This window comes from Alligator mississippiensis, chromosome 12 (genome assembly GCF_030867095.1).
Source record: "Alligator mississippiensis isolate rAllMis1 chromosome 12, rAllMis1, whole genome shotgun sequence".
NCBI lineage: Eukaryota > Metazoa > Chordata > Crocodylia > Alligatoridae > Alligator > Alligator mississippiensis.
Genome location: NC_081835.1, coordinates 48,890,291 through 48,916,651, shown reverse-complemented (window position 1 = coordinate 48,916,651; position 26,361 = coordinate 48,890,291). Strand labels below are relative to the sequence as shown.

The following is a 26,361-nucleotide window of genomic DNA, read 5'->3' as shown; positions in this document are numbered from 1 at the left end:
TTGGACATTAGGAAGAACTTCTTCACAGTTCGAGTGGCCAAGGTCTGGAATGGGCTCCCAAGGGAGGTGGTGCTCTCCCCTACCCTGGGGGTCTTTAAGAGGAGGTTAGATGAGTATCTAGCTGGGGTCATCTAGACCCAGCACTCTTTCCTGCTTATGCAGGGGGTCGGACTTGATGATCTATTGAGGTCCCTTCCGACCCTAACATCTATGAATCTATGAATCTGGCCAGGGGCATGGAAGTACCACATGTGGTGCCTGCCCTAGCTGGGTTGTGCCAAACATGGTGCCTGCTCTGCGATGTGCACTGTACCCAGCACGTGCCCTGGCAGCTGTGGGACTATACTGCACGCAGTGCCTGCTTCAGCCAGTCTGGGACCTGTGCTGCACATGGTGCCTGCAAGTTTCATCTGTAGCATGGGTCCTGAATGGCTGCAGTGGGTGCCACGTGCAATGCAGTTCCCAGAACAGGCATTGCATATAGTGCAGCCTGGCTGGAGTGGGCACTGCATGCAGTGCAGCACCTACTCTGGCCAGTTTGGGATCTGGGAAAGGAGGGGGTTGGTGGGCTCAACTATGCACCGGCCCCACACTACTTATTCAGGTCACGGGGACATATGAGTTTGGCCCCTCTGTTTTAGATCTTTGATGACACTGCTAGATAGATTCAATGAAAAATGGCCTAGAAAGACCCCCTACAAGCCCTGGAAAATGGCCTCTGTGGCTTGCAATGAGGAACTGTGTTGGTGACTGAATAATCTGAGAGCTCTGGGGCCCCAAGCCAGGGCAAAAGACTCTGAAGTACAGATGTCCTTTCTGATAGATGGTCCCTCGGAAGCAAAGAGTTGCAGCCTGCCATTTGGAGAGACCTGGGCCTCTGCTGTGTCTAAAAGACCTTTGGTCAAGATTCTTCTCCTTGCCCCAGGCTGCTGTGTGTGTAGCACTTTCTCCCCATTTTATCCCAGGGTTGGAGTGGGCGAGGAAGGGATGGCATTTTTCTAAGCTCTTCTCACAGAATGAGCCATGCTTGCTCAGGCCTGCCCTGGGAGATGCCATTCTGAATCTGGCTCTGCAGCTCTTTGAGTTTGGTTGCTCCTCAGGGGTCTGCTGAGCAGCTTGGGTTTGACTCTTCCTGGACTAGGGATGAGGACTAGTGGCAGCATCTCCTGCTGCCCTGTTCACTGGGACCTATGTAGCTATCCCCACTCTACTGCAGCATGTGTACATTGGCACTTCAGATGCAGTTGTGCTGGTGCACGTAGCATGTCTGCTTGACCACACACGCTACACAGCTCTAACATATGAGTATGTAGCAGAGGCTGTGTTCACATGTTGCAGTGCAGACACATACACAGCGCCTCCACTGTGAGAGTACACCTTGCCCATGAGCTGAATGTGAGCTCCACCATGAAGGAGTATGTGGGCAGGCCTCTCCCAAGGCCACCTGGGACTTAGCGAAAGGTCCCTTTTGCTCTTGTGTGGTTTCTGACAAAGACATCTGGGCTCACCTTGCCTTGTGGTGCCTGATGCCCCATGAGAGTGGAGCAGATACCGCTTTACCCAGCCAGCCTCTCCATGTTTGCAGACTATCCATCAACAGGGGATGATTTTCACAGAGGTTCCCTGCTTGAGATGCTCTGATAAGGTAAATGTGTGCTAACCCCACAGCCCCAGAAAGTGGCACAAGAAACGGGGGGAGTTCCCACTTTTTATATAGAAAATCATAGGGGTTAGGGTCACAAGCCAACAGGCCAAAGGGAGGGAACAAGTAAAAGGCAAAGGAATGTCAACAGTGGTGGCAATATACACTCAGTACCTTAATTTCCCGTACACCTCTGGAAGTGTCCCGCAATCAAGCCTTTAGTCCCTGGGTGCTCAAACAGCAGCACTCTTTCCCCCAGTTGGAGGCCAGCTCTTTCACTCCACACAATCTTAGCTGACCAAGCCAGTGGGATCCCAAGCTCCACTGTGCGCTCCTTCTATGTAGGACCACAGGCAGGGGGTGCAAACACTGTCCTCTTCTTCTCACTACTACTGCGCATACCTTTACAGTCTGCTTCCCTCTTCTTTCTTCCCCTGCACTGCAGCCCCCTGAGAGTTTTCTGGAGTTGTAGTCTGAATTAGCAGTCATCACAGAAGACTGCATCCTCGTTCCATCTGCTATTACACTGGTACTCGTTACAAATGCTACTCCACTGTGCTGCCAAGGTGGGATTGGTCATAAATCACATGCTTCTGGTTTTGTTCCCAGATTGGGTGAGTCTCTAGTTTCTTGTGCAAATGGCTGCAGAAGGTGAGTTTAAAATATTGCTGTCAGAGTGTGCTTAGGTGTGAAAGTTTTGGAACTCCTTGCTCTAAACATCTCCAAGGAAAATCTACTTGCTTCAGTAGTCCTGGGTACTGACATGGTATGGCCCTGAACAGGCAGAGAAAAAGAAATGCTGCCAGATTGCTCTACTTTTACTGTTTCCAGACTGTCCTAATGGGAGGAAAGTGATTACACAGCTACCTGCTAAACAGCCCTTGGCCTTAAAGGCATGACAGATCTGGGCAGCAGTCTGGGAGAAGTGGCCAGAGCAATGCTGTGTGTAGAAGATGGGAGAGCCTGAGGTGAGCTGCTCTGCTACTCTTACGGAGATCTGGGTAACTCCCTGCACAGCAGAGGAGTTGGATGTCACTGAGAGTGGGGAGCAGGAGGTGGCACCTGCTTTGGAGCTGGGAAAAGCCAGTGTTACTGCTTGTGAATATGTCAGTGTGTGTGTATCAGCATGTGTGTCAATGGGAGTGTGCGCATCTGGGTATGCAAATGTATCTGTCTCTGGATCAGTAAATGTATGTGATGTGTATATTTGTGTATGTCAGTAGGCACATATATATAAGTGCATGTGTGGTGTGGGTGGGTGTATCATTGTGTACACTTGTCTTGCTGTGTAAATTGTGTGAGTGTTTTTGTGCATGTTAGCCAGTGTGTCTTTCAGCATGTCAATGTGTGTTGGTATCTGTGTGCATGTGTGTACATGTGCGTGTGTATACGTTACTGTGTGCGTGCATACTTCTGCATGTGCATGTGTTGCAGCGTGCAGCTGAAGCCCTGTTTGTTCAGTCAGGTACAGCTTGCTATTCAAATCCGTCTGGGCCAATGGGAGCCCAGAGCCCTTTGTACTATTCAAATACATGGCGGTTAGAGGCAAGGCTCCCTGTGAAGCCTGTTGCCCTCACCCTCTATCGCCTGCAGCCCTCTCCATGTTAAACAGCAGCTGAGGCTACTGGAAAGCGACACCGAGGACTCCAATTACAGGCTAATTAGAGAGGCAGGCGGCCATGGAGCACAGCACTGTCCACGGAGTCTCGCTCTGTGCTAGACAGGCTGCCCACCTGGATTCCTCCTTCTACCTCACAACATTTGGTAAGTGGCGAGTCCAGTGGGGGCAGCAGCTGGGCCACGGGTGGTGGCATTGGCATGGAGGGACGGATCAGTGTGAGCGGGCTGGGGGCACGCTGGGCTCCTAGGAGTGCAGCCAGGTGGCTGTTTTGCAGAGTGATCTGTTGGGCTGTAGTAATTCTCAGCCAACGCCATGGCAGCCCCTTTGAATCCAAGGCAGCTTCTAGGATTTAGATTTAAAGCCATTCCGTGCAACAAGCTGCTCAGGCCAAGTCGCCTCTGTAAAGTGGCGACCTTTTTATTTCTGCCTCACTGGGCTGGAGACTAATCAATGGATCGTTGACTCAGCCAGGCTGAGGATTCCCCGGTGCAGAGAGCTCAGTGAGGCTGGGGTCTCGGTAAGGCTACCTGTAGTTGGGGGTCACTTTGATTTTCCCTTATGAGTTTGGGGTGCAGGGCCCTGGCATTGTAGATTGTGGGGTACTTCTCCTGCCTGCCTTGCTGGGGGATTCTTGTCACGCTCCGGGAATGGCGGAGGTCTCAAGGTAGGGACAAAGCTGAGGAAGTGCTAGCCAAGGCCCTCCCTTCTGCTCACTTTGCTCCCTCTTTGCCTCTTTTGAAAGAAGGCTCTGATTTGGACCAAGCCTTGTTTCTGCAGGTTTGGAGACTCCCCAGCATGTTGCTGGTCATTTCCAGAGCCAGGAACTGCCAGAGCTGTGCTGGAGGTTATGTGCCAATGCACCCCCGATTCATAACTGGGCTCAGGCGTGTGTCCCACTAGTACATGTACTTCTTTGCCATCATGGTGTCCTTTGTGCTAGAAACTCTGTAATTTCAGGATCTGGGGTTAGGGGGTCTCCATGCAGACACATGTGCTCCCCTTCCCCCTGGTCTGGGTCTAAAGACCTTGAAAGGATGATGATAGGGTGTTAGCTTCCCATATAGTTTTTAATCTGGGGGTTGTAATGCACCTCTTTCTGTTGTCTCTGTATATGGCTGAGTAGGGTCAGCAGCTGTATGCTGCAGGTAGTCACTGAGAGGCTGGATGTGCTGCAAGTGGAGAATGCTGCCTGAGGCTCCATTGCTTGTTTGGGCTCCTCTGTTTTGCATTTCCAAGCTGTAAAATGCATGAATTCCTTTTAGCTGGGCTTCTGCTTGGGTTCACCCTAGCTCAGGAATTGCTGGCTGCAGAGATCTGTAGGCCTGGAATTATTTTTACCCTTACATACCAATCTGTGCTCTTCACTCCAACCCCTGCTTAAGGAAGCATCTGCTTGGCTGGGGATATTAGGTTGCTCTTTGAAAGAAGAGCTTTCTTAAAAGGACCATAAACTTTACAGGACCTGTAGGTGAGGAGAACATTAATCCAAGAAGAGAATATAGGCAAACTCTGCATGCAGGTGAGAGGTTGGGCTGCGCTCTAGTGAGCTAAGGATAGTGTTGGTCCATGTGTTTGCTCACATCTGAAATAGAGCTGGAAGGCTGTTGATTCAAGTACCACAGCGAGTCCCCATCCTGTACCCAGCACAGATGCTGTATTGCTGTTTCAGATGGTCTGGCTTGGGCCTGTTCTGCTTAAGGAGGCTTCTGGGGTGCCAGTAGATGTGCAGGATGTGCTGTAATTACTTTGTGTTGGAGCAGACTCGATTAATCAAGTTTGCTGGAGTGTGCTAATTAGCACACTCCAGCAAAGGCGTTTAATGTATTCAGTGTCCCCGTGCTAGAATGACATTTAGTTAAAGTGCCTCCACCAAAATTTTGAAGTGCGGGACACTGAATATACAACATGGTATGGGTGCTTTAATTAGAGCAGCTCTTGAGAGCTGCTCCAATTAAAGTGGACCTTCATCCCTGGAGCACGTGTAAAGATGCCCCTGCTTACTGAAGAGGTGGTTAAACCACAGCTAGGGTGGGAATTAAAGATCCTTTTAGACAAGTATTGGCTGTAAGCCCTAGCATACTGCTTGGTGTTTCCCCCTTTATTACTACTGACCCTCATGTCCAAAGGACCCACTGGCTGGGCCAGGTGCTCCTCCACAGTATTGATTTGCTAATGGGCCTTGAGATGCCAGTAGTACAAATGCAAGCAGGACTGTGTGACAGTGAGGTAGGAATCTGCCATGATGTGGCCCATGACTTGTGGAACTCCCAGCTGGTAGCAGTTGCTAGTTCTTGGTACCTGGGTGTTGCTTTATGGCCTCTGCCTGGTTCCCAGTATCCACCAGAAATAAATGCACAAAACAGCAGTGATGCTTCCTTCTGTCTCCAACCAGCCCTCCATCTTGCTTGGGCTTGGCACCAATCACCTTCTCTTCTTTCGTGCTCTGATGTCAGCCCAGCACTGCATGAAGGCTAGGGACAGACATTCAAAAAGCCTGAGCCTGAATTGATTCAGTCTTTGCAGGTTAGTCAAACCTGGCTAGGCTGAACTGGTTTGAAACCGGACAGACATTCTCTCTGGACTGAGGAAATTCAGGCACATGCCTGCAGTGGCTCAGGCTAGAAGCTGGGGGGCGCTAGAGCAGCCTACCCTTCCCTTCAGCAGGGAGCTGAGCTGAGGGGGTTGTGGCAGGACTCTCATTATGGAGGTCTGCCTACAGGTCCTAGGCTTTTCCCTGCTGGCTGCTCACAGGGTGGAAGTGTTGCTAGTCCCCAGGCCTGGGTTAGCACTCTGAAGCAAGGGGGATGCGGGGTGTGCAGTGCATGCATCTGTTGATGGTACGGAGCTTTTCAGTCTCCTTCCCTGCTTCGTCATACTGCCTGCAGCAAACTGACAGGCAAGCAAGCTAGCAGGGACTGATAGTGATATCAGTCTTTATCACCTGATTAGCAAAACAATGGCCTCTCTCCATAACTTCAGACTTCTTAAACAGCTTACTGGCTGACCTCTTGATTAGCTCCAAACTGCCCTAAGCAGTCTCTGTTTTGTCTGCCTGCCCCAGTTAAATTGGAGAGAGACACATACGTCGATGCCTCTTAGCATTAGCTAGCATACCACATGCCTAGGGTTTGTGGGGCTGGGGTCCATGCTGCGGGAGATGGGAGGGAGGGAGGCAGGGATTTCCTGCTTGAGCAGTGAAGTGGAGCAGGGCAGGGGAAAGCCAGGCAGACCCTGTTGTGTCTGCAGTCTCTGCTGGAGCCCTACACAGCATTAGCTAGCATACCACATGCTGGCTGTGGTCCGTGCTGTGGCAGAGAGGAAGAAGGGATCCCTGCTTAAGCAGAGAATGGTGAGGGGGTGGGAGGAGGGGGGTACGGGGAAGCCAGCAGACTCTGCTGTGTCTGCAAGTCTCTGCCAGAGCTCCAGCCAGGGAGCAGAGGAGTGGGGCCAGTCCCGCTGTGGAGGAGAGAGCCCCACCCAGCCCAGAGAGCATGCTGGGATGCTGGAGGTGTCTGGTGTATCTTAAACCAGCAAGGGGCCTGGGGCAGACATTGCATAAAGCAGTTTGACCCAAATTGCATAAAGCAGTTTGACCCAAATCAGTTAAGTCTGATACTACATTTAAGCAGGTTTATCTTAAACCAGTTTCAGCCATTTTCAAACTGGTTAATGTGCACTGAACGTATGTTCTGTTACAGGTGGTTTAAACCAGTTTCTGATCACTTAAACCAGTTTATGTGTAATGTCTGTCCCTCGCTGGAGTGTTACCGTGCAGTCAGGACTGCAGGCCATTCCAGTTTCATAGTTGGTAGGGTCGGAAGGGACCTGAGCAGATCATCAAGTCCGACCCCCTGCCATGGCAGGAAAGAGTGCTGGGGTCAAATGACCCTGACCCTGACTAGGTGATTATCCAGCCTCCTTTTGAAGACCCCCAGGGTAGGAGTGAGCACCACTTCTCTTGGAAGTTGGCTCCAGATCCTAGCCACCCTGACTGTGAAGTAGTGCCTCCTGATGTCTAGCCTGAACCTACTCTCAGTCAATTTATGGCTGTTATTCCTAGTTATTCCTGGTAGTGCTCGGGGGAACAGCGTCGCTCCTGTTCCCTGCTGGTCTTCCTTGGTAAGTTTATAGATGGTCACCAGATCCCCTCTCAGCCTTCTCTTGTGGAGACTGAACAGGTTCAGGTCCCATAGCCTCTCCTCGTAGGGCCTGCCCTGCTGCCCCTTGATCCTGCGAGTGGCCCTCCTCTGGACCCTCTCAGTTCCCTCAGCTGCCATGTTGGATCCATCTTTTTGGTTTTGAATAGGTGCAGAAATACTCATAGAAGGAGCTGAACAAACTATTCCATGAGAAAATGAGGGCAAATGGGTACCTAGGCTGTCTGATGTGCTGGGGACCAAGCTTTGGTGTGCGATCTGCTTGGAAACACCACAGCCTCCTGACTCTGTTTGGTCCATGTTCCCAATATGTGTCAAATAGGCCTCTTTGGGGGGAAGCATGTCCAAAGGCATTCTTGGCTGCTTATTTCCTGTGATGAGTTGCTGCAGTCCCGGAACAGAGCAGCAGGCACCTGTGGGGAAATGGCAGTCTCTTCTCAAGGGAGCTTAGGATGGATATAAGGAAAGCATTAAAAGAAAGTGTGCATGTACTTCTGTATGCATATGTGCATGACAAGCCCCCCACTAGTCTGACTTCTCCTGGGGCCTTAACAATCTCAGCTGTTGCTTATTTTATACATAGAGGGGTGACTTTTTTCTCCTTGAGGCAGTGCAGATTCTCCATACTGAGATTCAGTGATGCTGTACCTTTTTCTTTTCACAGCAGCACAGTCCAATTTAAAAGGTTAAAAAAAAATGTCAAAATTCAGTGCAGAAAATCATGCAATTCCTGCCTTTACCAGCTGGAAGCAGAGGGGGAACTCTACTCGTCTGCCGGGACATCTCCCTCCATAGGGAACTCAGTCACTCACTCCGAATCACTGCTGCCCTTCCCTTCCCACCCCATCTTGAGGCCAGGGCCACAGTCCAGGATGGCAAGGTGTGGCGGTGCTCCCATTGACATACCCAGAACTGTTAGTCCCAAGAACTCCAGTTTTGTGAGTCAGACCCAAAAAGCAGAAGCTTACCTGAAAATCACAAGATTCAATAGTTAATGATGTTTTATTCATGTTTGTGGGCCTTTTGGGTTTTGAACCTTGAGATGCATCCGGATGGCTCTGTTCAGCTTTCCTCTGCAAACTGAAGGCCAGAAAATTTCATTTTTGTAAATGAAGACTGAAATTCTCCCATAATCTCATTGACTCCAGGAGCTGGCACTTTACAAACATGAAATACCCTGAGACTAGTGACACTTACTGAAATCATGAGGGGTGGTTCACAACACTAGTAGAGATGGTAGCTGTTCTCTCTGAATCAAGCATTGACTGAGTGGTATCATGAAACTGTTATTCTCAACGACATGCAAGCATGTTTGAATGAGGATACCTGTGGTGGCTGGCTTGGTGCTGAGATGAGAGTATGCTGGTGGGACACTGCTACAAATGATTTCTGTTTAAAGTTGACCTAGAAGAATTTGTGCTTTTGGGATGGATACAGATGGACTGAAAAAAGGGACTAGGTGTGACCAGGCTGAATATCCTGTTGGGGCTGGAGGGCTCCTTGGCAGGTGCAAGCAATGGAAGGGAGGCTCCCACAGTCCAGGTCTGATTGTCTTGGGTCTGGAGCGGGGTGCAACTCTTTACCTACAGACCTCACAGCTCCTAAGCATTTGTGTTAAACAGGAGCTAAAAACATGCGCAAAAATCAAATCTCAAAGGATCTGAAGGCTGATAATTCTCCCTAACATGTAATCAGCTCTTGCTTCCTTGCTTGTTGAGATCCAGCTACCCTCTTCCTTACTCCACTAGGATGTTACAGTTGGCTTGTGTTAGCTGTTCCTTGTAAAAGTCCCTCTAGCTTTTTCCTAGTGCAAGCACAGGCCTGGTGCTTCATGGTTATCCATTGGGGCTGGAAGGATAGACAAGGCTCACCTTTGTAAACGCAGAGAGATGAGGAACCACACTTTTTCAAAGAAAACTTCACCCTTTAGGGACCGGTGCAGAAAGCCTCATTGCTCTGTGCAAAAGGAACATGGAAAACAAGGCACAGAGCCATTTTTTTTTAGCCATCTCTAGCTCTGCGGATTTGAAGGTGGGTGGAAATGCAGCCCTTGAACACATCCCGTCAATCGGGGGAAACTCAACAAAATTGGCTCCTTGTGCCTTGATTTTTTTTTTTTTTTTTTGAAGAGTTTACAAGAGTTTTCAGCATTCACTGCAAGGAAAGGGGCTGCCTTTCCTTCCAGCAGAGATTAGTGGGAAGAGCAGCAGACTGCCTGTCTGAGAAAATATTAATGCCTCCACTGAAACCCTATTTCTGTGTGGCTGCAGTTTTGTTTGTTTAACAAATCCTTTCCTCAGGCTCTGGCACCACCAGTTCTCAGACTCCTCCCAGAAACAGAAGTCATTTCACAGCTCCAACCCCCTAGGGTTGCTGAAACCAGTACCAAGCTGGTAAGGGCTGGGGATCCCACTGCAAGGATCATATAAGCCATTTGGAATCCCACTCCCTAGTTCAAGAGACTCTATCCTCAAATTCAGCTTCAGTTGTCTCCTAAGCATCCATTTACAGCTAAAGTTTATCCCAGCGGCTAGAGCAAGGCTGGGAAAAATCTGTTTTGAGAGATCATTATAGCATTACAGCCCATTCCCTATAGGATGAAAAGGCTTTTCACACTGGATGAGACCACTGGGATCAATCTCTAATGCACTAGAGGGAGGTTAACACTTTCCATAAAGCTCAGTGCCTTTGTTGCATTGCTTTTGTCCTTCCCCTCTCTGTTTGTTAAGTACTTGTGTTGCACCCAGTGAAACAGGGCCTTCATTATTATGATAAACCAATAATGATAGATAGTGGTTGTATAATTGCATGCAGCATAATCAAACCAACTAGGTGCCTCAGCACACCATGCTCTGCTCCTCTGACCATTGCCTACTTGGAGTACTCCTTTATAGACTGTTGCTAGTGGGCAGAAAATGAACCTCAAATGACTTTAAAAACTCTCACCTCTGCTGCACCCTTGCTATCTGCTTCAAGCTCTATTTCAGCTCAGCCCAGGATGTAGGAGTGCCACATGCTCTTTCAGGGAGATGAGATCCCCCTTAGCCACTCCTCGGTCTGATTCTCTCACATGCTCTTCCTCTCCCCACTCCCCCAAAGTTATCCTTGCACAAAAGCTTCCTTTCTCCTTGCGGGCCCCATTCATTAGCAGGCTGACTCCTGGTCACGCTTGGTTAGATGGGATCCTTTTGCTTTCACAGCATAACCATTGTTAAATGTTAATTGTGGAACAACAAGATTGTTCCCACGGTTTCAGAGATCTGAAGATAGGAAAAGGGTTAAAGTGGGGGTCCAAAGGCTGGGCTTGTTCTGGTAGCATGTTAAACACCAAAGGCCAAATGCTCAGCTGGAGTAAATAAACATTGACTTCAATAGGGCTGCACTGATTTACACTAGCTGGGATAAAATCTGGTGTTTTCTCTGTGCACTGGTTCCCAATCAGTAACATTTTTTGAATGGTTCAAGTGTTCTTTCTGTCTGCACCCCGACTCTATGCTTCTCTCCCTGTCTCACCCGCACCTGCAACATCGGAGCCAAGCAGAAGCTATAATACCAAAGCTGCAAGCACTTTGGTTAACTAGATGCCTGTATGAGTCAGATTTAGGGCTGATTTAAGTGGCTAAGGCAGTAGTAGTTCACCCTCTTGGAAACGTAGTATGTGGGGCAGTTTCATGTGACCACAGTGGTGGCACTACTGTACCCTTGAAAAGGTCTAGTAACACCCCATGATGCTGTGGCACACTGTTTGAGAACAACTGAGTTAAGGTGATATGTCAGAACCAGAGCTGGGTGACATTTTTGGTGGTCCCATTTTTACTGAAAAAAATTAGATTTGGGCTGATTGAAACATCTTGCAAATTTGTGTTGAGTTCACTAATGAATTTTCATTGAAATAAAAAATCCTAAGAGAAGTTCTGAAAAAAAAAAGTGAAAATGGTTTATTTCAACACTTCCAGAACAAAACTCTTTGATGCAAAGGGATGTTTGGTTTGAATAGACTTCAGTTGTATTTAAAGGAAAATTAAGCTTGAAAATGAAATGAGGCAGTCTGTTTTGACACATTACATTTGGTTAAAAGTTAGTCCCCCCCACCCCCTGCCCCCCATTTTTTGGTTCATGAAAAATGTTAAAAAAATATGTTTCAGCTCAACACAGAACAATTAGAATGGGCTGTCATTTGGGGAATGAGCTTGTTTGTCGCTTACTGTAAGCTGCTCTGAGCCTTTCTGGATAGAGTAGGATATAAATTTAAATAACAAAAACAACAACATATTTTCAGGGCTTTTAAGGAACTGAGTGAAATTAGTCTTTTGGTCTGGATCTAGCCCAGGGCTTTATGGTAGAGTTTTCTCATACTCCACGTATACCTAGATGGGAATGAAATATTGGAGGATCTCCAGAGAAAAGTAACTAGAAAGTTCCCGGAGCCAAATCTTGTCTATCTAGCCCATCTGCTCTCACCCTGGCAATGTCAAGAACCTTACAGCTGGCTTAACTACCTGTTTAGAGATCCCTGTGGCCCTTGGGAATCCACCCAGAGCATCAAACCCACTCAAGGATCCTTTCTGGGGTACGTGGCATTTAGCAGCTCTTAAGAATGGTAACTCCCAAACATTGTGGTGTCTGACTAATGTCAGCTTTTAATAACATCAGGCTTCTCATCCCGAGTTCTCGAAGCACTTTACATGGATGAAGAATTTCATTATTTCTGTTTTACAGATGGTGAAGTCACAGTGTAGAGAGGGCAAGTGACTTATCCAATGATTTTTTTAGTCCAGGATCCCAGAGCTCTTCCTGCACAGAGTGGTTGTGTTGATTTTTGCTTGCTTAAGGTACAACCTGGCCAGAACTTGCTGCTGCTTCATTGTAGATTATGACTCCAAGCTACTGTAGCTGCTTGCAGCTGGTACTTTTATAGCACCTGGCCACTAAGAGGCAATGGTGGCAGAGTCAGGTTGTATTGAGCAAACAGCTGCTCCCAGATGCATTGACAAAGGGTGTGGACAGGGGACCACTACAGATTCGTTACTCCCATTTCCTGATGGATAACTTTACTCCAGAGTGGAGTGACATGTGCCTGTATAAGGCTGTGTGTTTGCTGTAAGCATTGTGTGTTTGCTCCATTGCTGCTACCGTGGCGTTGACTTGCATTTGGCACTGGGGTCACTTCTGCACACAGCTGCATTCTGGTCCCTGTCCTTTGATGCAGTATGGGACTTGGGGAAGCAGGAAGTGTAATGTTAAGTGCCATTTCCCCCACAGGTAAGCCCTTGCCTTTGTTTTACCCTTTAGGGAGGCCAGCACCTGCACTACTGTCTTTCGGGCAGTGGGGAGTATTTGCCTTTGCTGTGATGGGCATGGTAAAAATGGCCACTTTTGTTCTCTGTGGGCAAACACTGTGCTATTCTTGTCACGACCCCCACAGGCTATGAGACCCAATGCATAACAGCTCACCAAGAAGCCTCCAGTTGGTCACAGGAAACAGCCTGAACATTTGTGACAGTTGGAAAGCATGGTGTACCAACCCCAGCAATGGCAACATGCCACCCCCCACGGTGCAGCAGGCAGATGATTATGGGAGCAATGCCCAGGCTGCTTGCTTGGGATGGCAGTGTCACTAGTTTGCTGTCTAGGAGTAAAAAGCCTCTCAGGCCAAATTGGCTTCTGCATGCCAAGTGGACCCCTGTTAGCTTGGCAAGGCCCAAAAAAGAGCTGATTGCAACTCATGGGGCTGCTGGAAGCATCTTCAGAAGTCTGGAAGTCGCAAATCCAGCCAAAAGGGGGTGTTAAAGTTAGTTGTCATTGATGGGGCTCTCTGTTCTCTCTTTGAACAATGGGGCTGTGACTAATGACTGGCAGAGTGGTAGCAATAACAAGTCATCTGCCATATGGATGCTAAGTGCTGTGGTTGGTACTGCTGCCAGCAGAGTGAGATGCTGGAATGAAAGATGCCACGACCTGGGTACATAGAGCTAATGCAGCCTGCTGTACCATGGCCCTGGCTCTGCTCTGGTGCATTCTCCTTGTGGGCATTGGTTGCGTATGCGCATGTCTTGCGTTGCTTCTTCTCCCAGGTCTCTCTGAGGCTGATGCTTCAGTCCCCAGACTGGAATGGTCAGGATACTCAATGAAGCCATGACCCAGCGATCTGCCGCATACACAGGAGACCCTCTGCACTGTCCTAGCTGTGCACTGGCCACTCTGCCAGCATGTGGGGCTTAGAGCTGGGGAGGCTTCACATCTCTTTCTTAGTAAAGTGAACTTGACTGATTAAACTCTGGGCTTTCTCACTGGGGACAAGCCCCACTGCTTTGTGATGGTAATAATGTTAGCAGATGTTCCTGTCTTGAGGTTGTGGGCGGGCAAGAGGCCAGGCCCTTGCCATCTGCTCCTCTCCATGTGGCTGGAGAAGTGTAGGCCTGAACAATGGGAGATGTTTTGTCTGCCAGGGCTGGAGGTGTTTGCGTGGCATCTGGCTGGAGAGGGCAGCTGGCTTCAGCTCCTCCTCTCTCTGAACAGCATCCATGTCCTGGTCTTGTGCTCCCAGTGCTGCTGGGACATGTCTGGGTTTGGCTTCCTGGACAAAGCAGTGCTCTAAGGAATTGGCCTTTCTTCCACCAGGACTCGGAACCAATTGTTTTGGTCTGAACCTCTCAGTCCTCTACTCCCTCTGGCCACTGCTTGCTCTGTGCCATATTCTGCTCTCAAACTCTGCTCCCCCTTAGCTTGGCACTGGCTACAAATCAGAAACAGCTCAGAAACATGGCTGTGTGGGTGCAGTTGCTCTAGGAGCACCTACTGGCTTTGATTCACGCCATGTCTCCACAGCATGATACGCCACTAGTCCTTAACCAGCATGTTAGGTCCACTCTTTTACATGGGACCTGGGACAGAGGAACTGTGGGAATGTCAAGTATTATAATCCCTGTTTTACGATCAGAGACAGGAGTAGGCAGCACATTGTGCAACTGCTGCAGAGAGGCTGGGATGAAGCTGGTCGTAGGATGAAACTGTGTGTATTGAGGGGGTCTCTCTGTCTTTGGCCAGTCAGGCTGTTGAAGCCTATTTGGTGGGAAATCTCCAAGGATGAGTTCCACATCAGCTCCCTTACCTGCTCCTTTCGCTTTCTGCCCTCAGGTCAGCTGAAGCTGTCCATCGATGTGCAGGGCAGGTGTCTCATGCTGCACAGTAAGTATTACTTGGTTGTGTTGAACTCGACATGGTGCCACAGCACCCAGTTACAATCACTAGCACAGATGAAACCAGCTTTGGAGAGGACACCCTCTGTGGGGTCTTGCAGAGGCCCAAGTGCTATACACTGGGGTCCGCTGCTGGGAGTGAACATTTCCATTGCGGGTGGATTGAAACTTTTCTTGTTTAGGTTATTTAATCATTTTTAACTCCATTGTTTGAAAATGCTGCCTGTCTCAAAATGCAAATATTATTTTAAAAGGAAAAGTCAAGATGTTTTGTCTCTTCTGATTTTCCCTTCCTTTTTTTTTTTTTTGGCTAATGCCATTTGCCAAATTTGATTCAAATTTGCAAATAGATTTGGTGGCCCCAAAACTGCCTGTTTCTGCCTATTGAATTCCCTGCTCCCTGAAGAGTTGCACCCAGCTCTCCTGGGGGGTCTCTGCCATGAGAGTGTGCTATTGGACCTGGAAGGGGCAACCCTGTTGCTAAGGTGGCAATAGGCTCCTCAACCTTTATACATGGCACAGCCAGTGCAAGAAGGGACAGAGCACTGTGGGGCAGAACAGGGGGGTCTGTACAGTCTCATCAGTGGGGTCTGCATTGTGTGAGGAGAGCAGTGCTTTGCCCTTTACCTTCCTTGACCCTGCTCTAGTCAGGTTATTTAACCAGGTGAAGCAGGTTCATTCCTGGCAGGACCTTCCTGGTTTGTACCATACCTCACTTCTCCCATGAGTGAGTCAACAGTGTTGCAGTTGCAGGACCTATCCAGGGTAGCCCCGATACAGGGGCCCTTTCTGGCTGGCACACTCATGGACCTGGTATGGGAGCCTGGTGGGATGAGGCTATGCTTTAGGTCTCTGACAGCACCCAGGGCATTTACTGGCACTAAACTTTCTAACAGTGATGGCTGCAAATCCATTACCGACCAGCTTGGGGTTAACTCTTGAGAGCAGAGCCAGAGTTCCTCCCTCTCTGCCTGCTTGTCTACACACCACTCTCTGTCCATCCCTTTCCTTTCCTCTGTTCCCCCCAGGAGCCAGAATCACTGAGCTTAACATTACAGCTACAGCACAGTTTCCCAAACCGCTTTGATTCCAGTGGGCTCTATCAAACCCTCTGGAGCATGAAAGAGGAGCTGGCTTCCTCGCTGGAGTGCTGCTGTCCTCATTCTCCGTGTAGGCTGACTATGCTGCTACTGCATGGGGCTTCAGTTGGGAGTGGGGGTACAAGCCCCCAACTCTTCCACTTGATAGTGCAGGCATTGTGCTCTTTAGCCTCAAATAGTATGACCCCCAGAGCTCGTTCCACCCTACCTCAAGGGTCTTGCTGGCCTGTGCTGCACTGAAATGGGGCACTGTGCTGGGAGGGGCTGAGTGATCCCCACTTCTCCTGAATGCTTACCAGCCACTGCTGAACATAAAGTGCAGTGGGGTGGTGGAAAGGGGTTTGCAGTGCCCAGCAGGCTCTTCTTGAAACCACTGGATTCCACAGCAGCTGCCAGTATGTCAGAGAGGGATTTACAAGGGGAGTCAAGTACCTAAGATGCAAATAGGTGTCAAGTGGATTAGGTACCTAACTCCCATGGATTTTAAGGGGAGTTGGGCACCTGACCTGTTGAGTAGTTCTTCTTTAATTTCTACTAGGTGCCTGTCTGTATCTTTATATGCCTGACTGCCTTTGTGCATCTGACACCATGGTATTCAGTGCAAAGCCATGTCCTCAGTGCAGTCCTCATGCTACAGGAGAGTGAAAGCCCCTGAAGTGATGTTAATGTGTCATATGCATTTTGCTGGATGCCTTTTCAGAGATGAGCAGTGCTATACAGCAGTGCACATGGCTCAGGGGAACAAAATGCTTAACCCCAGCAGTGGGGCTGAGTGCATGTCACTGGAGAATGTTAAAGATGCCTGGCAGAAAATTGAAATGGAGTCATCAGCGCTTCATTCTGCTGCATAAAGAAGGACAGAAAGACCCACTCTTGGCAGCTCTCTTCCCTTTAGAGGATCAGGACTGTTGGGTACTTTTGTTGCTTTATTGGAGGTCTCACATATATATATTGGGACCTCTTCATTCCTGAAGTGAGGGAATTTAGTGCTGGGTTGTTAACCTTGACGCCTATCAGAGCCATAAGTAGGATGTTCTAAGTTAGCACTGGGGGCTGGTTGTGCCCCACTCACCCACCCTTAGCTAAACAGCTGACTCCCATCTTTTTTTTCAGTTTGCAAAAAGCTGAGTCATAGCTGGAATAAAACCCCTTCCCCTGTGAATACATTTGTTCTCCTTGATCTGAGAAAACTATTAGAAGTGGATCCAGGTGCAAAGGGGCAGTATCCCTCCATCCCCATGGAGCAGGGCTGCCGAATCCCAAGGGGCTCAGTGGGATGAAGGTACAGAAGAAGTGTTAGGCTGAAAACCAAGTACCACTCCCATGGAGGGTAGTAACCAGCTCCGCAGGGGTCATGGAGGAAGCCCCACCACACATAACTAGACCACCCAACCCTTAGCCAATGGCTGCATGAGAGATCCCACCAAGCATATTCTAGTATATGTTTGACTAGTGTTTGCTTCCCTGAGTGAGAGCCTACAGACAAACTGAGCCATCATGTGCAGACAGCAGGGAGAGCAGGAAGTTCTTTAACCCAGCAAAGATAGGATAGGATCCAGGGAAGTAGAAGCTAGGGAGATTTGGGCTAGAAGTAAAGCATGTGTATTCAACACAGTGTTGAGAGAGCAATTAATCACTGGAAGAGCTGACAAGTGATAGGGTAGACTCTCCGGTACTTGATGGTGTTAAACTAAGACTGGGTATTCCTTTCTAAAAGATCTGCTCCAGCTCAGCCACAACTTGTGAGGTCACTGAAGACATCCGTGGCTGGGATCCTCTGGTGATGCTGGAAGCCAAAGTGAATGAACACAATAATCCTTTTTAGCCTTTGGGGCGGGCCATCCCAACCACAGTTTTGGAAAATAGCATGCGAGAACAGTGGGTCCTTGCTGAACCCACTCTGCTCCCATAGCATTTGCTGCACTGTGCATTGCATTTTCCAATGGTCCCAACTCTGATGAAGAGAAATGCATGCATCTCCCAGCTGAATGCAAAAGGCACTGCCACCTTGCTGGGCATGTTCTGAATGACCTTTGCTCAGCCATGACAGACTGCCATGTACTATCTGTGCCCTGGGGACAGATTCTGATTTCTCTCACACAGCTGGAAAACATGACACCTCCCTGCTGCAGTCAGTGGAGCAATGTTGGGTTTGCATAGGCGGAGCTGAGATCAGCACAGAGCTTTTGATATTTGACTTGATGATACACTTGGCCCTGGGGCAAGGTGCCTTGGGCCCTTGAATTGTGTGAAGTCAGGCACATGAAATGCAATTTGTCATCTGGACGCTGAGCTGTTTCTGCCTTAAACTTCACTCAAGGATGCCAATATTTGTAGTACAGTTTTACTTAAAAACACTACACCCATTGATCATTTCTCTCTGCAGCCTGCGCTGCTGCCAGGGTGCCCATGGTGCTTGGGGAGGTGCGTGCAGGGAGCCTGCCAGGAGGGTCACCTTCCAACCTGTGCCCTCTATGCGAGACTTTGGTTTAATCCTGTGCCTCAGGCTCTGAGCAAATAAGAGCCCTGCTGTCCGCGTGCAGTGCCGGGGCAGCAGAGAATTCTTGGAGCGCAGCGCGGGGGGAAGATGTTATTTTTCTTGTCTTTTTCCAACCACATTTAATTTTATTTTTAGTTATGGAAGCAAAAGGCCTGATGGGCAAAGAGTACCGGACGTGTGATTCTTATGTGAAGGTGGGTTCTTCTGCAGTTGCTGCAGAGCTCTGGGTTCAGTGTGTGCTGTGAGGACAATCTTGTTTGGTGCCCTTCCTGGCTTTGAGGTATATTTCCCCAACCATGCACTGGGCTATCGCCCTTCCCCACACCTAGTTTGAGGATGTGCATAAATCAAGTCACAGCCATTTCATGGACCTCTCCATTTGTCTCGAATGACCTCTCCTCCGACACTGATCTGTCGTGAAGTGCTTTTCCTGCATCAGGTGAGTGAAGACAGCTGGTCTCTTGCAAGATGCTGAATCACTGTGTTAATTGCTCCTGTGGGACTGTCAGCCTCAGACCATGAATTTACTGCTACAGCATCACTGCTCACATGGTGTTGGATGCCAGCTGAGTGGCTTTTGCTTGGGTTTGGGTTAACAAGGATTATGTGCCTATGCTCACTATTTTCTGCAAGAATATTCCATCATGCAGATTAAGGAAAAGGGAGAAAGGAGTTCAGCCTTGGGCAAACAGTAGCAAAAGTGCCGCAGACACTAGGGGTAGGTTTAGCAGATGACACCTGAATAAGTCATTTCTTTGTCTCTCTTTCCTGACTGAACAAAAATGCATGCTATTATATGATGCAACGCACCATATAATATGGTGTATGATGCACTCCTACTGCAGGTCTCCAACCCCTTGGTGGGAGGGGTCAGGGGCTGTTAAATCAACCCCTGGATTTTCTGATATTTAACTTGTATTTTTTCCATAGTATTTGCTCATGAGCAGCATTTGTCCTGCTTGCTTTACCCTAGGAAGTTTTGTCATGTTGTTGTTAGACATGTACAATCCCAAGTGATCTGTAAATGTGGCCAGCATAGGCTCAACTCACTCTTTGAGACCTAGCCATCCATGCAGCTGGTTCTGCAGGTCTCCTGATAATTATAGCACCAATGAGCTAATGACTCACCAGAGTTTGTGTTTGCTGAGAGATAGCTAATGTGCCATTTGTTTCTCCAAATGAAGATGTCTATAGTACCGGACACTGATCGGAAATGCAGGCAAAAGACCAAGACTGTGCCGGACAGCAAAAATCCCGTCTTCCACGAGCACTTTCTCTTGTGAGTATGAATGGTCAGATGCAGCCCCATCCTATTGTGCTGTGTTCCAAACTGGGCATGTGTTCTGAATGGGATTGGAAGTGAATTCGCGCAGTAGCTGTGCTCTGTGAGCTTCTTGTAGCCAAGACCCAGCATTGGCTCTTCAACTATTATCTTTAATAAACATGCATCATGCATGACAAGGTTTTATACTGAAATGAGGAGTGACAGACATTATTTTGCTGTTTCTTGTAGCTGAAATGCCTTGAACTTTTGAACAGAGCTTTGCTGAAGCTCACAAAGCTGTCAATACACAGCATGACAGCAATATTCCTGCCCATTTGGAGTTTCTTATTGGGTAGCTTCTATACATCCATATGGAGTCGGGGAAACAAACTCCATTTCCTAGATACTGAGCCAGCAATGAAACGGGGAATCGGTATGAACGAGGAAGGTAAAAGGCTTTCCCAAAGCTCTCACATGTCTTTGCATGGTAAAGGAGCCCCCTGGCTTGTAGTATTTCGGTAGATCTCATTATCTCTTGCAGACCTGCTATTGCGAGATCTTTGCACTCATAAAATATTTAATTCAGCAACAGAGTGATTATTTAACAGCATGATTTATTGGTTTTCTTGGTGTGTTTTTTCTTTGATGCTTAACATGTATCTTCCTGTAGGATTTTTTCCCCCTAAGCAACCTGAGCTGTGTTTCATCACCTGCCCTAAAGAGTTTACCTCCCTTCTAGTAGTGTATCGACAACAAATGGCTTGTTGTTTAGCTATGCAAGCAAGAGTTCTTTATTATGTAATAAAAATGGGTTGGAGCTTGCACTTTGGTAAAAGAGTGCACAGCAGCTCTTTGGAGAAGACTGTGCTCTGTACTGCTTGCCTTGGAGATGTGTGTGGGATCCAAGGGACAGGTTGTGGAGAAAAGGTTGGAGCAAGTGCCTGTGTCTGAGGAGGCAGAACTGTGGCAGTAAAAGCATGCTAAAAATCCCAAATGCTTAGTACTTCTGGGTGAGTAGCACTCACATCCCATCTTCTCTGGCTTGTGTCACAGCCCAGTTCAAGAGGAAGATGAACAAAAGCGTCTTCTGGTTACAGTCTGGAACCGCGAGAGGAATTCCAGGTAAAGGTGCTGCTAGGATGGGGCTGGGGTTGGGATGCTGGAGAACTGTCTCTTTAAGAAAATGAACCATCCTGTCTGCTCTGTTTAATTTCATGTGAGCTCTTGTAGAGCCCTTTGTCCCATGGCTCAGCCTTGACATCAGGGACTGCTGTGTGAGTAGACTGAGGGCAGGCTGCTGCTGTTTCATTTGAGCAGCCCTTCCATTGCATTCAGGTCTTCTCAAGCCATATGTGCAGATATCTGCAGGAAGAGGAGGACACGTGTCCTGGATCTGCTTCCTCATTTGGGGCAGGGGGTGGCACGCAGGCTTCTAATTGACCTGACCCGACTGCTCCTCCATTTCTGTTGGCTGCTGGAAGGCTCCATGTTCTGTCTCTGACTCTCCCATCCCCCTACAGTGGGGTGATATTTAAGCAAATTCAACTCCTAGTGAAGACTTTGCTAGGGCCAGGGCAGCATTTTGCATACGGTTTTGGATAATGTGGCTGAGAGAGAATTTTGCCTTGGGGAAGCTCACCCAGTGTCTACCCACACTGATGCCTGTGGCAGCCCATGGGTGGCTCTCTGGTTACCTGGTCTGCTGCTTGAAAGTTCCTATGCATGGCTTATGGAAAGTATTTTTTCTACAGAATAGCCTCCCCAAGTGGACACTGGTGTCATCATGGGTGCTCTTTGCATAACAGGTGATCAGACCTCACATGAGCAGCAGCTAATACCATGGCACACTCCACCCATGTGTAGATGTGGAGCAGACCTGAAGATTTTGCCAGATTTATAGCATCCAAGAAATACTGAAGGGAAAGGTATTTGGGTCCTTTAAGCTCCATCCTGCCAGGAAAGCCCTGCCTGCCTCCTGACCTGCTTCAGCCAGTGCCGGCTGCCCATTAGCTGCCTGAGCTCAGTGATATGTTTCTTCAGTCCTTTACCTCCTGAACTCTCAGAAGTTTCAGGCTAAAGCAGTGTTGTGGGGTAGTTGTCTTCCTGGGACAGAACCCAGTCAGTCCATTCTGTAGTAAAGAATATCTCCCTGATGCCATAGGAGGCGCAGCTATTGGAGATATTGCTTAGAAAGAAGGCCTTCCAGAAGCAAGTGCTTTTAAATGGCTTCACTGTTTCCCTTTAACATTAGAAATTCAGGTCTTGTTTCCTCTGTTGTCCAAGACTCTCTGGAGAGCTGGTGGGATTGTGGCATCTCAAGCAGGAAGGAAGTTAGCTGGGAGGAGAAGAGGTTTTTATGAAGTCCGTTCAAAACTGTCTTACGTTTTTGGGGGTGGGTGAAATTCATATTGACTCAAATGTCTGAGGAACAGTGGGCAGAAAAGCTCTCTTTGTTAATGGTTCAGCCTCTCCTTCAAATAAAGGCTCTGGAAGCTGCCTTCAGTGCTCTCCACTTCCAAAGAGAGCTGCCCCAAAGGTGGGAATGACAAGGCTGCTCTAAAACAATACATAAAAACATCCCTTGTAATTTAACTCATAAAACTGAAGCAAATGCCAAACTCCACTTCCACCCTTATTGTTTCCAAGTTAAAAGTTGGGAGAAGGTACTGGAATCTCAGGCCTCTGCATGGGATTTGTCAGCAATGCTAATGTGAGGTGAACATGATCTTTGTACCTTAGTCTGGGACATGGAGACCTGTGTTGTGCTCTGCCACTAATGAGATCTGGATATAAGTGCCAGGTGCTTTTTCCAGGGTCTGTCTGTTGGGCCAGAAGTCCTGCCTGGGTATGCAACCTGCATCTTTCCATCAGCACAATGTCTGTCCAGGGTAAAACAGCAAAGCTAGGGCTTCTGTGCAGATTGGACTACACTCTTTTACAGAAATGTGGGTTTTTTGACCAACTGAGATGGCAGACACAGCTCTATGAAGTAGAAATCCAGCCATGGTTATGATTGAGGTGACATCACAATTAGCAGAGTTACAACATCACAATTAGCCTGACCAGCAAAGTGGAGGCTGGAGACGGGGTGGAAAGAGCAGGCATTGGTCAAAGGCCTTGTTCTCAGGCAGAGTGGAAAAACAACTTGGAATAGCTGGGGGCTGGTGGCTCTCTGTGTCTGTTTAATCTTGTGTTAATATTACTCTTGAAGGGAGCTGGGTTTCTTGGCATGGGGAATGAGGTCAGAGCAGGGCTGGGAGTGGGGAGGTTCCCATGGATCTGTAGGGCAAGTGGAGTTTGTGAGTTGGTACTTGAAGGGGAAGCCCTTAGAAAAATATGCTTGTGTAGGGCTGGTGCCACAGGGGGACTTCAGCAGGGGCATGCTAACCCTTTTCCCAATCCTTTTCAGACAGAGTGAACTGATTGGCTGCATGAGCTTTGGAGTGAAGTCTCTCTTAACCCCAGACAAGGTACAGTGAGTGGTCTACAATTGGTTTGGGCTCCTCGCTATAAGGCAGTCAGGGAGTTATGGGAATTTTGAAAGAACCCTTGCCTGAAACATCCTGCATTTATGGAGGAGGGTGCTGGGGCCTTCTTAGGGAGGCTGGCAGGAGAATGGATTGGAAGTGCTAGGTGGGTGTTCTGCTTTCCAATGGAGGGAGCATGTGGAGCTGTATGCCCCGCTATCTGGGCAGGAGCTGGTGAGCTGTACTTTGGGGTGGAGCTCAGAAGGTACCATCTTGGTTGGGGAGGACCCTAGTCTTGTTCCCAGCACTAATGACCCTTTTATGACTTCCAAGAGTGCAGAGCAAGGCTATCAGAGTTTAGTTCTGGAGAGCAGATGGAGGGGGTATCTGGACCTGGGTCCTTGAACCCCATCTCTGCCCCTACTGAGGGTGGGACCTGGAGAGAGCAGAGGACAGCGATGTCTTCTCAGTCAGCAACACCTGCTACCATACCTGGTGTCTTATTTGTGAGCCCAGGGCACTTGTTGATATGGGCCCTCCTCTTCCACAAACAACTTTTTAAGGGAAATGGCTGATACAGTCAATCCCCCTTCCCTCCCCCCTACTCCATTTGTCCTGCGATACCCTTAATATGCAAAGGATTTTGGTCTTCTGGAGTCCTGGCCTAGGTAACACTGGGGTGGGAATGAGCTGGTGGGAAGCTGAGTTGATTGAGGCTAAGAAGGTGCTAGCAGCAGAAGGAAACATGGCAAGGATTTGGTGAGCAGGGCTGGGGAGGTTTGAGCTCATATTCTGTGGAGATGGCTTTGGAAGCTCAGGTGGCTGGAGTAACCAAAGGGGCCTTGCCATCTGCTTCTGTAAAGTCATTAGAGAGTACATCCCTCAAGCCCGTAGCCTGCTGGCTTGCACTTTTTCTCTTTCCCAAGGTGTTGGTTTAACTCTCTAAATCCCAGATGATACCACCACCCAGTGTGTTCCTTGTAAGGCTCTGGGGCTTTGCAGATGGTTAATCCTCACCACCTCCAGGAAGCAGGGTCACAATAAGCCCCATTTAAGAGATGGAGAAAGCGGGGTGCAGCAAACACAAGTCCTATTTCCAAACAAAGCTACTGAGTTGGCTGCCCAGCTGTGGGAGAGCAATGGGGAAGGAGCAGATGGGTATGGTGAACAGGGGCAAGCCAGCTTGTCAGGGAGGACTTATGGCCCAGTCATGCACTCTCGTACACATTGCCCGGGAAGATGATGACTGGGGCTGGGATCCTCAGCTGTGCAGAAACCTGTTTCTCTAGCTAATAGTTAATGCTAGTAAAAGAGCATTGGAAGGGAGACCAAGCCTCCTGTTTTAGGGGTTAGACTCTACTCTCTAACTACTGTAGACCCAGAGAAAATCTGCATAGGGCAGCCTATCTTATATGTATTATGGAAGGGTTTCTGCCACTTTCTTATGAAGTGTGTAGTCCTGCATTATCAAATCCCAGACCCTGAGCATGGATTTGAACTGACCTGATAATTCCTATGTCCTAAGACCCAGCTTCTCCCTGAGCCCCACTCCCTGCTCTGCACCCCTGGGTTTTCAGTGTTCTCTATCCCTTGGGTTAATTCCTGACCATTATGGCCACACAGGGATGCACCACCCAAGTTATTTGTGGAGTTATTCTGAAACAATCCCATGGTTTCCAGCCAGTAGCAGCCATTCCTGCTCCATTGCTTGATAATCATGATACGCTTTCACTAACCCTCTCACCAGAGGGGGATGGGAGGCGACTGCTACCCTTCTCACAGTTGCTGTCTTATTACCATTCTGTGCACTGGAGCAGACACGTTGTAGGCTGGGCTAGCAGTAGCATTATTTCCCATTGTAGACTCAACACAAAGGAGTGGGCAGCAGGGAACACTATCAAACCAGTGCTGCCACAGCCTGGCTACACTGTGATAATACAGATTTAAAATACACTGGGTTTTTCTTTCCACTGATTCCTACCTCTGAGTCCTGAAAAACATAGGAAACACTGGAATTGTCCAGCTTATCCAGTGTCCTGTTTCTGGCAGTGGCAGAAGATACAGGGACTCTTCAGTATAAGCAGCTGTGGAATTACCTGCCCACAAGGAAATTTTGTCTTAGTCCCCATCATGTAGCGATTTCAGTATTAGATACTGCCTCCAGTTCTGGTGGCTGCATAGCAAAAAGGAGCCTGGTAAATTCAAATGGATTGAGGAAAGCTGGTGAATGATTTGAGGTCTGTGAACTTGGTTTATTGCAAGAGATTAAACAGAATCAATCTATTTGAAATCTTTGTAAAATTAAACTTTCTGGAATCTTACTAAGCTGTGGTAATGAATTCTATAGGCTAATCGCAGCATCTGAGCTCAGAGCTTGGGGGCAAGAATGTGTATCTGCACATGCATGTGCGTGCGTACCTTAACCCGCTCCCTCACACACGCATATTCATACAATGCCCCAAGGGAGGAGTATGGAGGTTGATGATCTGAACACACAGCTGGCACCGCTGTGGTTGGCCAGAGCTATCCCTGGCTTTAGTGCTCTATGCTATTGCATGAAACTTTGAGACAGTTTCCTGGTTGCTGCCTACTTCCTCCAAACAATCCCTTTTTCATGGCTTGATGGAATGAAATGCCCAGTGTGGTTGCTCCAGCATGCTTGGTTTGCCAGCTCTGTTTGAATTTATTCCGGGAGGCTTCCAAAACATCAACATACTCGCAACACACAATGCGAACATGCCTGCGTGTTTGTGTATATCAGTTACAGATTATGGTGCATAGACTTTATATCAGGAAGGCAAATGCACATTACTATTACATTTTAAAAACCCGCTGGACTACCATATAAATTAGATTCAATATTTAATATTTATTTTCATGAATGCCCTATCATTTATCTCCTGAGTGACTCTCAGCAGTCTCCTGAAGATTTATATCTAATTTCTGGAGACTCCAGGGCAATTCTGGAGGGTTGACAATCCTGTTTGTTGGGAAGGAACCCAGCTGCAGTACAGCTAGCATTCCCTACCCGTGCTGGTGAAGGCTGTTGTCAAAATTGGGAAATATTCTTTCTAGTGACAATGTTAGAACCATGGTCTCTTTGTTGGCACCCAGTAGATGGCAAGTGTGATGTGGGCCCAGTTCTGGCAGGGACTGAGCAAGTTTCGCTCAAGCCACTGTAGAGTTTTTAGAGGTTTCAGTAGCAGTGCTAGGTCACTACTGCATGATCATAGGTATCGATGATGTGTAAGTGTTGCCAGTGAGGGCGTGGGGGGTGGTGGTGCACTGCCCACACTACTGCTGGGTGCCAGCTCTGACTGGGCTGCAGCCCCACAGTCAGTGCAGAAATTGCACCGTTGCCACTGCCGCTGAGCCCTGACTTTGGCTGTGCTGCAGACTCGCACCTCATCA

General features: G+C 48.4%; 1 protein-coding gene across 6 annotated transcripts in view; it reads left to right on the top strand.

Moving 5' to 3' along the window:
- RGS3 (regulator of G protein signaling 3) overlaps positions 1-26,361 on the top strand; it is a 177,320-nt gene that overhangs the window by 22,210 nt on the left and 128,749 nt on the right. For 4 of the 6 annotated variants that reach the window (XM_019475792.1, XM_059715452.1, XM_014602686.3 and 1 more), the window contains exons 3-7: positions 14,558-14,608; positions 18,355-18,413; positions 19,404-19,498; positions 20,537-20,605; positions 22,893-22,953. In XM_019475792.1, the coding sequence (XP_019331337.1) occupies positions 14,558-14,608; positions 18,355-18,413; positions 19,404-19,498; positions 20,537-20,605; positions 22,893-22,953 (335 nt within the window). Of the gene's footprint in view, positions 1-3,283; positions 3,407-14,557; positions 14,609-18,354; positions 18,414-19,403; positions 19,499-19,732; positions 19,932-20,536; positions 20,606-22,892; positions 22,954-26,361 lie in introns of those variants that run through there. The other 2 variants (XM_014602689.3, XM_019475794.1) reach the window with 2 other exon arrangements.